At 39.7% G+C, this 14,337-nt stretch overlaps 2 protein-coding genes across 5 annotated transcripts in view; one reads left to right on the top strand and one right to left on the bottom strand.

The window, feature by feature from the left end:
* LOC310731884 (uncharacterized protein) overlaps positions 1-14,337 on the top strand; it is a 421,718-nt gene that overhangs the window by 147,933 nt on the left and 259,448 nt on the right. The window lies entirely within an intron of this gene.
* hipk2 (homeodomain interacting protein kinase 2) overlaps positions 1-14,337 on the bottom strand; it is a 92,622-nt gene that overhangs the window by 24,061 nt on the left and 54,224 nt on the right. For all 4 annotated transcript variants that reach the window (XM_083551884.1, XM_083551883.1, XM_083551882.1 and 1 more), the window contains exons 3-4: positions 3,404-3,527; positions 999-1,118 (exon numbers count right to left, since the gene is read on the bottom strand). In XM_083551884.1, the coding sequence (XP_083408010.1) occupies positions 999-1,118; positions 3,404-3,527 (244 nt within the window). The remainder of the gene's footprint in view (positions 1-998; positions 1,119-3,403; positions 3,528-14,337) is intronic.

Raw genomic sequence — 14,337 nt, 5'->3', positions numbered from 1 at the left:
TTAACTGGTAACTGATGTTTTTGGGTAAAGCACAGGTAAAAACTACAGTGCAACCTCAATATGCGTGGGGTTTACGTTCCATGACCCCTTGCAAGTAACAAAAATGTTTTGACGCTCTCCTTTTGATGGTTCTTTTTTCAAGGGGAATTGCACATGTACTGTACTGTAACCTCAACAAAAATTGTGAATTTTTTTACTTTTACTTTAAATGTATAAAACAACAATAAAATAGATTTTCAAAAATGTATATGTATTTTATTAGTACAAACTCTGTTTTGAAATGTTACTCCGAACTTTCGTGCCACTCACAGCTTCAGAACTATCAGAGTTTTCGCGAGTTACTCTTAGTCCGGTTCCAAATAAAAAGTCTCTTTCAAGGAACTATCGAGGTCGCAAGTGTCAAGGTCGCGAGTATCGAGGTTTCACTGTATATGAAGGTTATCAGGTCATTTAAGTCTGTGCAACAATTTATATTAATTGAGTTAACAGTCCTAATTAAATTAGAATTAATAATAATTGATTAGAAATTGATTGCAAATTGAGTACAGAAAAGTGTTGTGTAAAAAAAATGGATAAATAAAAACGTGTCATAGCTGATTTTCGGTGTATTATCAAATATGGAATCATTGCCGAATTGAAATTCTAACAAATATCCTGTAAAATTAAGATTCGCACCCCTTCTGTACAGTATATCTATTGTATATTGTATATAGTATATTGTTATTGTCATGTTCTGCACAAAATACACAGCAGCTTGAAATTTGCTATTTGGCCTATATAGTCACCTCAGGTTTTTATGGTCATGTGACCTATACATGATTTAGGGGTTTTAGTGAGATTTAGTGAGATCACTGTCTGGCTAAAAATTTTATTTTTACTTTAATTATTGACCACATCAGGTTCTTTTTTGCTATGTGCTTGTATTTAAATGTCTGATATTAAAAGGATCTCTTTGAATATGCAGGTGTACATGTGTGGGGCTGTGCATATGACCATACCTTTAATCTCCACAATGGATAGGTGGAGTCTGGGTCTCTGTTGAAGAACCTGGTAGTTTTGGTTCCTGCACTCAACAGATACTCTGCCGGCAGCCCCTGTGTTTGAGAAATGTACCGAATCTAGAAAAAATAGAATAATACAAGCATTTAAACATGCCATAAAGCATACTCAAAGCACATACAACCTCTACTCATCATTTGACAAAATCTGTACTAGTAAAGTTCACATGCCTTCCTCTCTTGGAATCAACTTTTACACTATATCTGCAGAGTAACAGCATTACACGTTGAATAAACAGCCTCTGAAAGAATGTGATCACCATCGGGTTTATTCCTTTCCCAATGTCTTTTTTATAAACAGCCTGAGAGCTGCAATTACGCAGAACGACGTCCGTACACCTGAAAGTGGTCTAAATGCGAAACAGCAGCCTGCAATAATCATCTCTATCGTGTTCGCCGTTTTCCCCACCAATCAGTGTCGCTTTTCCTGAGCCTCAACTCACATTTACTCTTGAAACCTTGATCACACTGTAGGTTTGTAACCTAGGGAATATAAAAGCTTTATTTTCTATTTTTTTAATCAAATGTGGAAGATTCCCTGTCTTTTTTATGAGCATGCCTAAACCAAATGATATTTAACCAGTCATTTGTGCTACATTTAAAATAAGCAGTGGTGCTTAGCTTGAGTGTTTACTCAACCTGAGATAGTTAGTCATAGGCTAAGCCACCCAAAGTCTAGACAAATATCACATAGCACAGGTATGTCAAAGTGGCCAAAGTTGCCTCCTAGAGCAAAGAAAAGAGGCTGTGTTCTAAAATGGCAGGAGGCAATTCAAAGTGAGCTCCAGAGCTCGTTTATGGCTGTTTTAATTTGCTTTGAGCTAGAATGTTGGCCCTAGGCCTTATTGAAACAGCCAATTTTTTTGGTTTATGTTTTAAGAGAAGACCCCACACTAGCATTCAGGAACTAGACTAATTGGCCAGGTTGTGGCATCTGTCCAGCATTACAGTGAGGTCTGAAAGCCCAAGAGCGTGCACACATACAGACACAAACACGCTGCACTTTAGGATAGCTCTGAGAACAGCAACATAGCCAGAGGTTTGTTTTGTTTTCTCTCCCTGGAGCGCAAACACTAATTGAGGGATGTATTTTTTTATAGCCATTTGCAGAAAGAGAGAGAGAGAGAAAAAGAGAGAGAGACCTCGCTGCAGGGCCATACTCGACACCAGATGCCAAACAGGAAATGCCATTTCTCACCCGCTCATAAACATTTCTAATGCATAATGTATTAATGCATTTTCAAATAACAACCTGTGTGTCCAAAAGCTCTACAAAGAAACAGAGGAACGTGTTGTGTTTCGAATAAAAGGCTTTAAAAAAGACTAATATTTGTGTAGAATACATTTGGAATACATTGCATTTACACCACGTCTTCTCATACAACGTATTAATAAAAATATCAAACCCCATGATGTGAAAAGTTTAAGAGTGCATAAGCTCTGCCCACTTGGCCCAATCACATCATGCCATATATCCCTGAAATCTATGTTTCCTGATATAATCTATTTAGTTCATAATGATGTATGTTGCCTTCACTTTCTTTCACTTTTTTACATACTTTAAAACGCACAAGCATTACATGCAACACATGAAAGCTTACTGTATTTTAATATAGTATTTCTCAAAATAATGGAGGACCGAAAATCCCTTTTGGCGACACACATACATGAAATATGACATGTGCATTCCTACTCTGATTGGAAGCATATTACAAAGGAATGTCCAGAAATGTTTATTATTTTTGTATTCGTATTATATAAAAAATGTTTGCTTGGAATAATTTTTTTCAATATGGAGTAAAGGGACTGAGTACTGTATATTGAACATTTTACCCAGACTTTCCATGAAACAATAAATGTCTGTAAGGTAATACTTTTGAGGACTTAAATTAAAATACCTTCCCATGTTCATGTATATAGTTGCTGTAAAAAACTTGATCAATAAACTTGAATTATATCTTTTGTTTTGTTTTTTTCAGGACAAATAGCAGGTATCCTTTTTTTTTTTGCTTGATGTGACACTGTCTTTATGTTATCCTCTGAATAGTGAAAAAAAAAATTTTTTATCAAGAAAATTTATGTATATATCTAGCCAAAGATTTTGATAAATAAATGCACAGTTTTGAAAAACAAGCAAAAAAAAACAAAAACTAAGAATACCAAAAAAAAAGGCAAGGAGTCTTGCTTTAAAACTCCTTATGACAAAGTAAGCAAACTTTACTACTGGCTAAGTGAAAAGCAAACACTCATTCAACTACACTAAGTCTTTTCTTTTTTATCTTTACCAACCATTAAGCACCCATGTGCCATTACTCTGCAGGATTAAGGCCTGATAATAGTCTTACTTGATCGTACTCAGACGCGCCAGGGTAAAGCGGCCAGCCCAGAAAGAGCTCAGCGATGACGCAACCCAAGGACCACATGTCTATAGCCTCACAGAAGGGCAGGCCAAGGATGATCTCTGGAGCTCTGGAACAGACACAAACACACAGCAGCAGAAGGTCAGTAGAGGACACAGAGAGCAGTGAACAGCCAAACACTTTATCAAGCCTTATTTCATTAGCGACAGTTTACACTTTCCAGGCAAAATCATCAGTGGTGAATTTGCAAACGCACAACATCGAGAGAATGAATTTCTCTGCAGGAATTTAATTTTGTATATTTTTGACCTATTCGCAGTAGGATTAATATCTGATAATTTACTTTCAGTCACTTTAGATAATTCAACACCAAAACATAACCTTTGGCTAAAGTAAACGTTGCTTTTCATTCTTGTCTAAAATACAATTTCCAACATAAATGTGGATGAAAATCTGAAATGGCTTTTGAATCATCATATCGTATACTATATAATAATCATATATGTTGTATGTTGTGAAACCCATCAGATGACACCACATAAATGTAAATATATTTAAATTACCTAATATACAAAAGGTTTATTTGAATATTCTAAACTTGCCTAGGTTTTCTGCAGGGAAACATCACATTAGAATCTATGAATAATGTCAGGCATCAACATATTTTATGATTTTTTTCATTATGCAAATGTAATCAATACACAGCAGGTGCTTTCAGGCAATCAATCCATTGTTGACTTTTCATTTACAAATTTTCTCTTTTTAAAGGTAATCAGAATTAAAAATATTAAAACATCAAAACACAATGTGATTGAGGTATGGGGTAGCATATTTTATTTTTAAAAACATGTAAGGTGTATACATTTTATATAGTAAAAATTTTAACATTTCGCCACAGGAACAGTTTTCCATGTTAATGAATCCATTTCCCATTTTCAGGTAGGGGAAATGTCAATTTTAGCTCAATATCAGACAAAAATACTCGTCAATAAATAAAGCACACTCTTTCTCTACTATGGTTCATGGGATATGAATGCATAATGTAGCACTACTGCTAATGCTTACTCTGTCTGTAGAAGTATAAAAACACTGGCTCATTACTGTTTGTAGCAAATGAAAATTGCATATAGATATCGCTTTTGGGCATCCTTGAGGAGAAGAGCATTGTGGTGCACTTTAGCGCAAAGAAACTATGGAAGCAGGACCGACGACCAGGAGGCTGTATCAATTTTCTGTCGCTGCAACCTGCTAATGGGGAACTGATGCGACAAAACCTAAAACCACAATCTGTTACCTAGGAAACACAAGACTTCACTTAACATGTATATACACACAATAATAATAAATGTTGGGAGCAGTTCATTTACATAAGTCTAATGTTTTTGATGGAAATGACATGAGCTAGGAAGCTGGGCAAATGTGATTTCCGTAAAACCTGTCAGGACCACGTGTGTTTCTAAACCTGGGTGAATTGTTCCACCCAGCTGTATGCGCTCTCTCCAGGGCATCGTGCTGGGAGGAGAGACGGCTCTCGGGAAGGCGTGAGCCTCTGTGCCACAAGGAACAGCTGGGAATCCATCAATCACTCCTATCTCTCAGCAGATATACAGCACATAAAATATACAGGACGAGTGTGTGCTTAGGACTACAGTCGGACTCATTGTGAAGAGGACAGTGGAGGAACATACTGTTCTTAAAGGAGAAGTAAAGGCTTGGACATGGAGTTTGTCACCCAATTGCAGTTGCCCAGCACCAGCAAAGGACAAACACACAGTCTGGCTGTATGAAATGGTCCAGGGCTTACTGCCATCACATATGCAAAAGTGTGGCTTTCCCTTCCATCTTCTCCCTCTTTCGCTCCATCTCTTGCCATCGCAAATATGCAAAACAGGCCAGCAGCTGCTAATGCCGAGCTTCTGGTGAGTGTGAACACACACACACACACACACACACACACACACACACACACACACACACACACACACACACACACACACACACACACACACATCTGCACAGCATTATCTCCCTCAGGGCCTTTGCCCAAAATGCAGAAATGATTAGTCACATATTCACTTCTACACACGGGACATGCACTGGAGAATATTATGTATCTTCGACTTTTTAAAATACATTTACCTTGTGCTATACTGATGGTGGTATGAGTAATAACTACAGCTACGGCTCACTGTGTGTTAACAATAGCTGGGCTATAATAAATTTTTTTTGCTAAAAATTATTCTAAAATCATAAGACATTTCTTTGCACCTTTGTATTGTTCTATCCACAAAGCAGCCAATTTATAAACTCATAAATCTAAAATAAATCGGCGAAAGCATAAATCGTTTAATCAGTCTAAGACGGTTCCTAGAATCAAATGGCTGAATATGATTTTGCAATATACACACATCGTAGTTTAATGATTGTGTAATTTAGCTTGGGTTCTCACATACACACACACACACACACACACACACACACACACACACACACACACACACACACACACACACACAAACACACCTGTTACTTTACAAAAACCCCCTTGCACAAGGAAATCTTACCAAATCCTCCACTACTCTACATTTTGCCTTTCACAAATGTGTTCAGGGCAAAAAGCACTATATGCAGACTACAACACAGCTGAAGCGAAACCACATCGCTGAACTGTGCCGAAGCAAAAGAGAACAATTCCGAGGACATTCTTTCAAACTTTTAGCTGGTCTCCTGTAAAGCAAAAGCACTGTTTATCTCAGTGCTGATTCACACATTATTTACATGAGCACTGGCTTCCGGCTTTAACAAGAGCAAAAATATTCTACCTGCAGCTTTTATATCTCAGTGGTTGTCATATGTGGGACTGTATATTGGCTTTGCTGCTTAAAGCAAATGTAATGACAGGTGAAAAATTCGAAAATAAAATGGTAATTTGACAATGCTCATAAAATAGACTGTTCTCCTTATATACTGAACTGAATTAAACAAATTTGATTTCTGTCAATCAGTCAATCCTGTGGCAGACCTGCAATCTGCCCATCATAATAGGGAAACTATCATCTCTGCGAATATTGCCATGGTATGGTAGATTGGCATCAGACTGACGGTTTGAGTATTTTAGAATCTTCTGATCTCCTGGGATTTCCTCAGCCAGCAGAGTTTACACAGAAAGGTGTAAAGGCACATGCAACAACCATCCTGGTTTGGGCTGAAAGTAATGCAAAGTAACTCAAATAACCACTTTTTACAAACATGCTGAAAAGAAAAGCATCTCAGATGCAACCTTAAAAGGATGGGGCTACAATAGGAGAAGACTTCTACTTCAGTCACCTCAAAAAAGGAATCTGTGGCTACAGTAAAAACTGGTTAATTAAAAGTGGCAGTTAAAGATTGAAAAAGAAGCAACGTTTTTACTGCATTTTCTTCATCATTCTTCCCTTGAAATGATACCACTTAGACAGTGTGATGTCACAGGAAACGCAAGGACTTCCACCAACAGAGGACATAACAATCTCCATAATTCCTACACAGTAATTCTTTACAACAGGTTTTTTAATTTTTTTTAAGAAAGTCTATTATTACATTTAGCGCATCCATCTCCACAAACACAATTGCTATTTGGAGCTCTGACATCATGCTCTGTGGGCATGTCAGGATGCATCCATCACTGTTGACCTTCAGTACGGACAGCTACGGAATACTCATCGCTTGATGGCGTACCATGCGGACACATGATTTTTTCCACTCATTTCCTCTTGTACAGCCCTTAGAGCCTTTCATCTACAAATGTGACATCCATTCTTTCATTTATGCTTTACTGATTTAGATAATGTTAAATGTCTTCATGATGTACGTAAAGAGGCCTACAGTATAAATCATAGCGTGCGAGAGTCTTGGAGAGATGATGTCCACACCAAAATAGGTTGAAGTGCAGGACAGGTTTGTATGCTCACCTGCATCTTTACCTGACTCACTCCTCTTTTTACACATTCTCTACTACACTAGCAGATAGATAGATAGATAGATAGATAGATAGATAGATAGATAGATAGATAGATAGATAGATAGATAGATAGATAGATAGATAGATAGATAGATGATTGATGGATAGATAGATAGATAGATAGATAGATAGATAGATAGATAGATAGATAGATAGATAGATAGATAGATAGATAGATAGATAGATAGATAGATAGATAGATAGATAGATAGATAGATAGATAGACAGTCAGTCTCTGTCCATCTGTACTTCTACTCCATCTATGAATACTGTATTTCTGTCTCAAATTTATCAGCAGACCCATTTCTCTCTCTCTCTCTCTCTCTCTCTCTCTCTCTCTCTCTCTCTCTCTCTCTCTCTCTCTCTCTCTTTCTCTATCTCTCTCTCTCTCTCTCTCTCTCTCTCTCTCTCTCTCTCTCTCTCTCTCTCTCTCTCTCTCTCCTGAGATCATGTTTAATATTTATGGCATCATGGCTGGGCGAGCTAAGGCCAAAGCTGCCTGTGTGCCTTTTTAATAAACAATGTGAGCAAGGTGATGCCCAAACTATACAGAGAGTGAGAGAGTGAGTAAGAGAGAAAAAGAGACAGAGAGAGAGAAAGTAAAACAGATCGAGGGACAGTAGGACTAAAAAATGGAAAGCAAGAATGACAGACAGATGGTGGAAGGAAAAAGGAGGACAAAAACAGAGTAAGGGTGATGTGAAAGGGAAGGACACAGAGACAGCTTAAGTCAGCTTATCCCACAGCGAGAGCTAAGGGCTTGTCCACTGAGTCCTCCTGATAAAAGCTATTTAAATTTATCTGAATGCAAGAGACGGGCTGTCTCTGCAAAGCACACCCCGCAAACTTTTGTAAAGGAGCTCGGATATCCTCCCATTGTGGGCACGCGCTTTCATTTCAAGGTCTCGAGAGCATCTTCCTCTGTGTGTGCACCGAACGCAGAGGAAAACGCTGACGATGCTGTCACTTTCTCAGCTCCTTCCCTTCTGTCATTAGCATTCCCAGGACAGTGAAAGAGGGAAAGATAGAGTGAGAGAGGGAATGGTGACCTCTTCACTAAGAGGGTGACTATACACTATACAGTGCTTTATATATACTATATCATTGACTATATCTGATTAATTGCAGTGTTATTACATTTCCCTGGAGATGTTAAATGATCTGATGGATTCAACCGCAGCCCTGAGTTGTCACACTGTGCTGAATACTGTGGATTCTGTAAATATTCAAACACAAAAGCCATATGTTTGCACACGCCCACACTCTAACCTTCATCCTCATCTCTCATTGCTGCTTTTGTGTGTCAGTCGGGAAAAGGATACGTCAGAGAGGCACAAGGCCATGCTCAGCCCATAGATCACACAGGCGTACATTAGCCTTGCTAACCAAACAAAGAGAGGCAGGCAAGCCGTCTCTGCACTGTAATCACCTCTTCCTCTGCTCCTCATTATTCCCCCGCACAATCACTCCAGCTTTATCCATAATCCAGCTCATTTCCAACATTACACTACCACCATACTGCCCCACACCCCAGAGAGAACGAAAGTGCGAGAGAGAGAGAGCGTGAGAGAGAGAGAGAGAGAGAGAGAGAGAGAGAGAGAGAGAGAGAGAGAGAGAGAGAGAGAGAGAGAGAGAAGAAGTGAGAGTGAGCGAGAGAGAGAGAAAGAGAGACAGACAGGCAAACAGATAAGATAGATAGATAGATAGATAGATAGATAGATAGATAGATAGATAGATAGATAGATAGATAGATAGATAGATAGATAGATAGATAGATAGATAGATAGATAGATAGATAGATAGATAGATTACAGAAAGGCTGAAAAGTGCAGAAAGCACTGAAAGAGGAAGAGAGAGAAAGAGGGTCAGGCCATCAGACAGACAGACAGACAGACAGACAGACAGACAGACAGACAGACAGACAGACAGACAGACAGAAACTGTGTCTGCCTCTTACCCAGTGCTGCTTATCTTTCTTTGCTATCTGTCTTGCTTTAAAGCTGCATGCTGTCTTTCCGTCTGTCTCACCTCACTCTTCTACTACACTAGCATGCAGCACTAAGGCCATGTGTTTTTCTGTTCCACCAGCATTACACATACTACCAGGATTTCCGAGCACAGATGGCTGTCATAACAGATCTGGCTTTAACCATAGCACAATCGTCCTGCGAGCAGGCCGCTACACTGGCGCTACATTAATGGCCTTAGAGGTTTATCTGTGAGTGAAGTCTGGCGCTGAGAGGCTTCTGTGCTGACGTCAGGCTGAACCACGTTGCTACGAACATATATATTAAAAAAGAGAGAAAGACAGAGACAGAGACAGAGACAGAGAAGAAACAGTGTCCTGGCAGTATGACCCTCCTCTCTCTTCACTGTGGCGCCCGTCTGCCAGGGAGTCTCCAGGGGGCTTTGTCATCCATGATCCCAACACACACACACACACACACACACACACACACACACACACACACACACACACACACACACACACACACACACACACACACACACACACACACACCAACAGCTTCTCTGTTTCCCCTGCTCCCTTGCTCCATCACCTTCTCAAAAAGACTTTGCAAATATGTGGGTCGCGTCAAGTGCTCTCTGCATCATGAAAGATCCACAGATAGAAAAAAACCCTCTGTCACTCACAACCCCACAGTCTGGACAGAAATTAAGACAAAATTTTTATTCTCCACCAGCACAAATGAACATCTAACTGGGGCTAAAGGTTGTTTAAAGCTAGCCACAATAACCAAAATAACATTTACCAGTTAATGCTAGCTAACAAGTTAGCTAACGAGTGTCTGAGTAAGCTAGTGGTTAATGTTAGTGAGTTAAGTGGAGTTAGCTTAGTTATATATTAAATAACCTAAACTGTTAGGTCATTTGAAATTTGGTTAGCTAAATCATATACAGTAGCTTGTTTAGCAGGTGCCTCACTGCTCCCGTAGTTGCATAAATATCTTTTAAAAAGATGGGCTTTTAAAAACTAGCTTTTTATCCTGTCTAATGTTATGTCAGTAAAACAACATCATAGTTTTATTTAAAAAGATGTTGTTTGTGTAAGAAATCTGCTTGAAACTCCTGCTGGCAATATTCTCATCCAGCAATATTGTCTATGACCTAGGATATACAGTGAGGAAAATAAGTATTTGAACACCCTGCTATTTTGCAAGTTCTCCCACTTAGAAATCATGGAGGGGTCTGAAATTGTCATCGTAGGTGCATGTCCACTGTGAGAGACATAATCTAAAAAAAAAAATCCAGAAATCACAATATATGATTTTTAAACTATTTATTTGTATGATACAGCTGCAAATAAGTATTTGAACACCTGTCTATCAGCTAGAATTCTGACCCTCAAAGACCTGTTAGTCTGCCTTTAAAATGTCCACCTCCACTACATTTATTATTCTAAATTAGATGCACCTGTTTGAGGTCGTTAGCTGCATATAGACACCTGTCCACCCCATACAATCAGTAAGAATCCAACTACTAACATGGCCAAGACCAAAGAGCTCTCCAAAGACACTAGAGACAAAATTGTACACCTCCACAAGGCTGTTAAGGGGTACGGGGAAATTGCCAAGCAGCTTGGTGAAAAAAGGTCCACTGTTGGAGCAATCATTAGAAAATGGAAGAAGCTAAACATGACTGTCAATCGCCCTCGGACTGGGGCTCAATGCAAGATCTCACATCGTGGGGTCTCAATGATCCTAAGGAAGGTGAGAAATCAGCCAAGAACTACACGGGAGGAGCTGGTCAATGACCTGAAAAGAGCTGGGACCACCGTTTCCAAGGTTACTGTTGGTAATACACTAAGACGTCATGGTTTGAAATCATGCATGGCACGGAAGGTTCCCCTGCTTAAACCAGCACATGTCCAGGCACGTCTTAAGTTTGCCAATGACCATTTGGATGATCCAGAGGGGTCATGGGAGAAATTCATGTGGTCAGATGAGACCAAAATAGAACTTTTGGGTCATAATTCCACTAAACGTGTTTGGAGGAAGAAGAATGATGAGTACCATCCCAAGAACACCATCCCTACTGTGAAGCATGGGGGTGGTAGCATCATGCTTTGGGGGTGTTTTCTGCACATGGGACAGGGCGACTGCACTGTATTAAGGAGAGGATGACCGGGGCCATGTATTGCGAGATATTGGGGAACAACCTCCTTCCCTCAGTTAGAGCATTGAAGATGGGTCGAGGCTGGGTCTTCCAACATGACAATGACCCGAAGCACACAGCCAGGATAACCAACGAGTGGCTCTGTAAGAAGCATATCAAGGTTCTGGCGTGGCCTAGCCAGTCTCCAGACCTAAACCCAATAGAGAATCTTTGGAGGGAGCTTAAACTCCGTGTTTCTTAGCGACAGGCCTGAAACCTGACTGATCTAGAGAAGATCTGTGTGGAGGAGTGGGCCAAAATCCCTCCTGTAGTGTGTGCAAACCTGGTAAAAAACTACAGGAAACCTTTGACCTCTGTAATTGCAAACAAAGGCTACTGTACCAAATATTAACATTGACTTTCTCAGGTGTTCAAATACTTATTTGCAGCTGTATCATACAAATAAACAGTTAAAAAATCATATATTGTGATTTCTGGATTTTTTTTTTTTAGATTATGTCTCTCACAGTGGACATGCACCTACGATGACAATTTCAGACCCCTCCATGATTTCTAAGTGGGAGAACTTGCAAAATAGCAGGGTGTTCAAATACTTATTTTCCTCACTGTATGTCTACATTACAAGCGAACAACAGTCATATGTGTCATAACTGACATTGTTAAAGAAAATAAGAACAGGAAATGGTTCAGCATGGCACCTAAAAGATTTCTTTCCCAAGTAATTATGTGTGTGTAGCAGCAGCAGAATAAACAAGTAAAGAAAATGAAGAGAATATAGTGTATAATAAGTGAATTACTCAATACAGTGTGATTTATAGAGCTGCTGCCCAGTGCTGGTATAAAGCTCAGGGCTCAGCTCAGGTCTGGAGGGCCCTTGTGTGTGTGTGTGTGTGTGTGTGTGTGTGTGTGTGTGTGTGTGTGTGTGTGTCTAAGATGCTGTGGATGTGCTAAAGCTGCAGACACTAGAGAGCCATGTGAAAGGCAACACTGATGAGGGCAGCACAGGGCTCTGAGAAAGAACCCCCCCACCGTCCCAACACCACCACCACCACCACCCCCACCCGCGGCAAAGCAATATGAGCCATTCAATATCCCCAGCCTTCAGTTTTCCCTGTTTCTGCATCAGAGATTGAGAATGGAGGTGCTCTTTCTACAGCTGATAAATCTATAGCACTGTTCACCCCTGGTCACACACATACCTTACTCCCCCCTTGGCATCTTAAACAACCTCTCTCACTTTATCTCTCCTTTTCTCTCTTGCTTATTCAAGTCCTTCCTCCCCCATAGCCTTATAGCTCATCTATATCCTTCTGGCTTTTAAAACCCACACCCCCTGTATGTTCTGTAAAGGTTTAATCAGATTGTGTTGTGTGCCATGCAGCCCAAGGCTGCTTCTGTGTTCAAAGGAAGATGTGAGTAATCACAACAAAGGTAGATCTATAAATTGTCACCAAAAATATAAGTGGAGCACACAACAGTGGACAAGATGAAGTATAGTGCTAACAACCAAAAAAAAAAAAGATTTTAGTCATAAACCAGAGTCATGTGCTTGAGTTACATGTGCAGGTGGACCAACATCTGTACTATACATAGTGCATATCTATAAAAACACTCTGTGGAATTTCTTTTTTCATTCAACAGCACTAACAACTGGCCACCGGCAACCAAAGACACAAAATCGCTGCAGTCCGAGTTCCTGGACCAAGACAAACACAATTAAAGCCTGCTGCTCCCCATGACCGGCTTTTAACAGTGCAGAGAATATGCACACAGCAAACACGCTCAGCTCCCGAGCATTATCATTCCTCCCCCCCGCTGCTCATGCATTGGAAATAACCACACAGTCCTGCGCTCTTCTCCCGTGCGCTGCCGTGAATGGAAACGGACTTCTTCATTAATAATCAGTCAAAATGACAGGTGATTAATTTAGCACTGCATATGCACCCTGCAGCCGTTCAAAGCTACAGGCGTACTTAATCACCTCTCCAAAACAATGGCTCGACATTTTTTCCTCCATGCCCACCAATAGGGCATAATTCTGCCCCTCTTTCACTTTGCCTCCATTAAGAAAAAATTGGCAACCTTAATCTTGCTGCTGTTGTCATTCAAGGTGAAAAAATATGCTGAAAACAATATAATAGGAAAAAGAATAATGAAATATGGTGATGGTGTGAAACAAAATATTGATTCGGTTGGTGCTGGAGGTGCTGTGGAGACATCAGCTAGAAATTGACACACTGCGAGAGCAAGATGGAACTGGCAGCTCAGTCAGAACTAATGATACAGTAAGCACTAACGCCGACAGAATAAATGTCAATGGTGAATGTATATGAACGTACATTCTAGCATTACTTGCTTTAACATTATTTAATCGAAGTCTCCTAAATATTTTGAACTATATTGTTGAAATGGCTCATTACAATCATGAAATGTTGTGATAAAAAAAGTCACAAATTATATTCAATTTAGCAGCATTACCTTATACAAGATATATATACAGTGGGAGAAATAATTATTTGATCCACTGCTGATTTTGTGAGTTATCATATTTCTTCTATTTTCTAATTATCACACCAAGTGGTCTCTTTCTCACCAAGCTTTTTGCTGATGGTCTTGTAGCCCATTCCAGCCTTGTGCAGGTTTACAATCTTGTCCCTGACCTCCTTTGACAGCTCTTGAGTTTTTTCCATTGTGGTGAAGAGGTTTGAATGGAAGAGGTTGATTCTGTGATGGGTGTCTTTCATATACATAACGAGTTGATATTAGGAGAACTTTCCTAAAG

The sequence above is a fragment of the Silurus aristotelis genome (assembly GCF_946808225.1).
Source record: "Silurus aristotelis genome assembly, chromosome: 10".
Classification (NCBI taxonomy): domain Eukaryota; kingdom Metazoa; phylum Chordata; class Actinopteri; order Siluriformes; family Siluridae; genus Silurus; species Silurus aristotelis.
The sequence above is the reverse complement of the archived record's forward strand: the minus strand, read 5'-3'. Positions and strand labels throughout refer to the sequence as shown.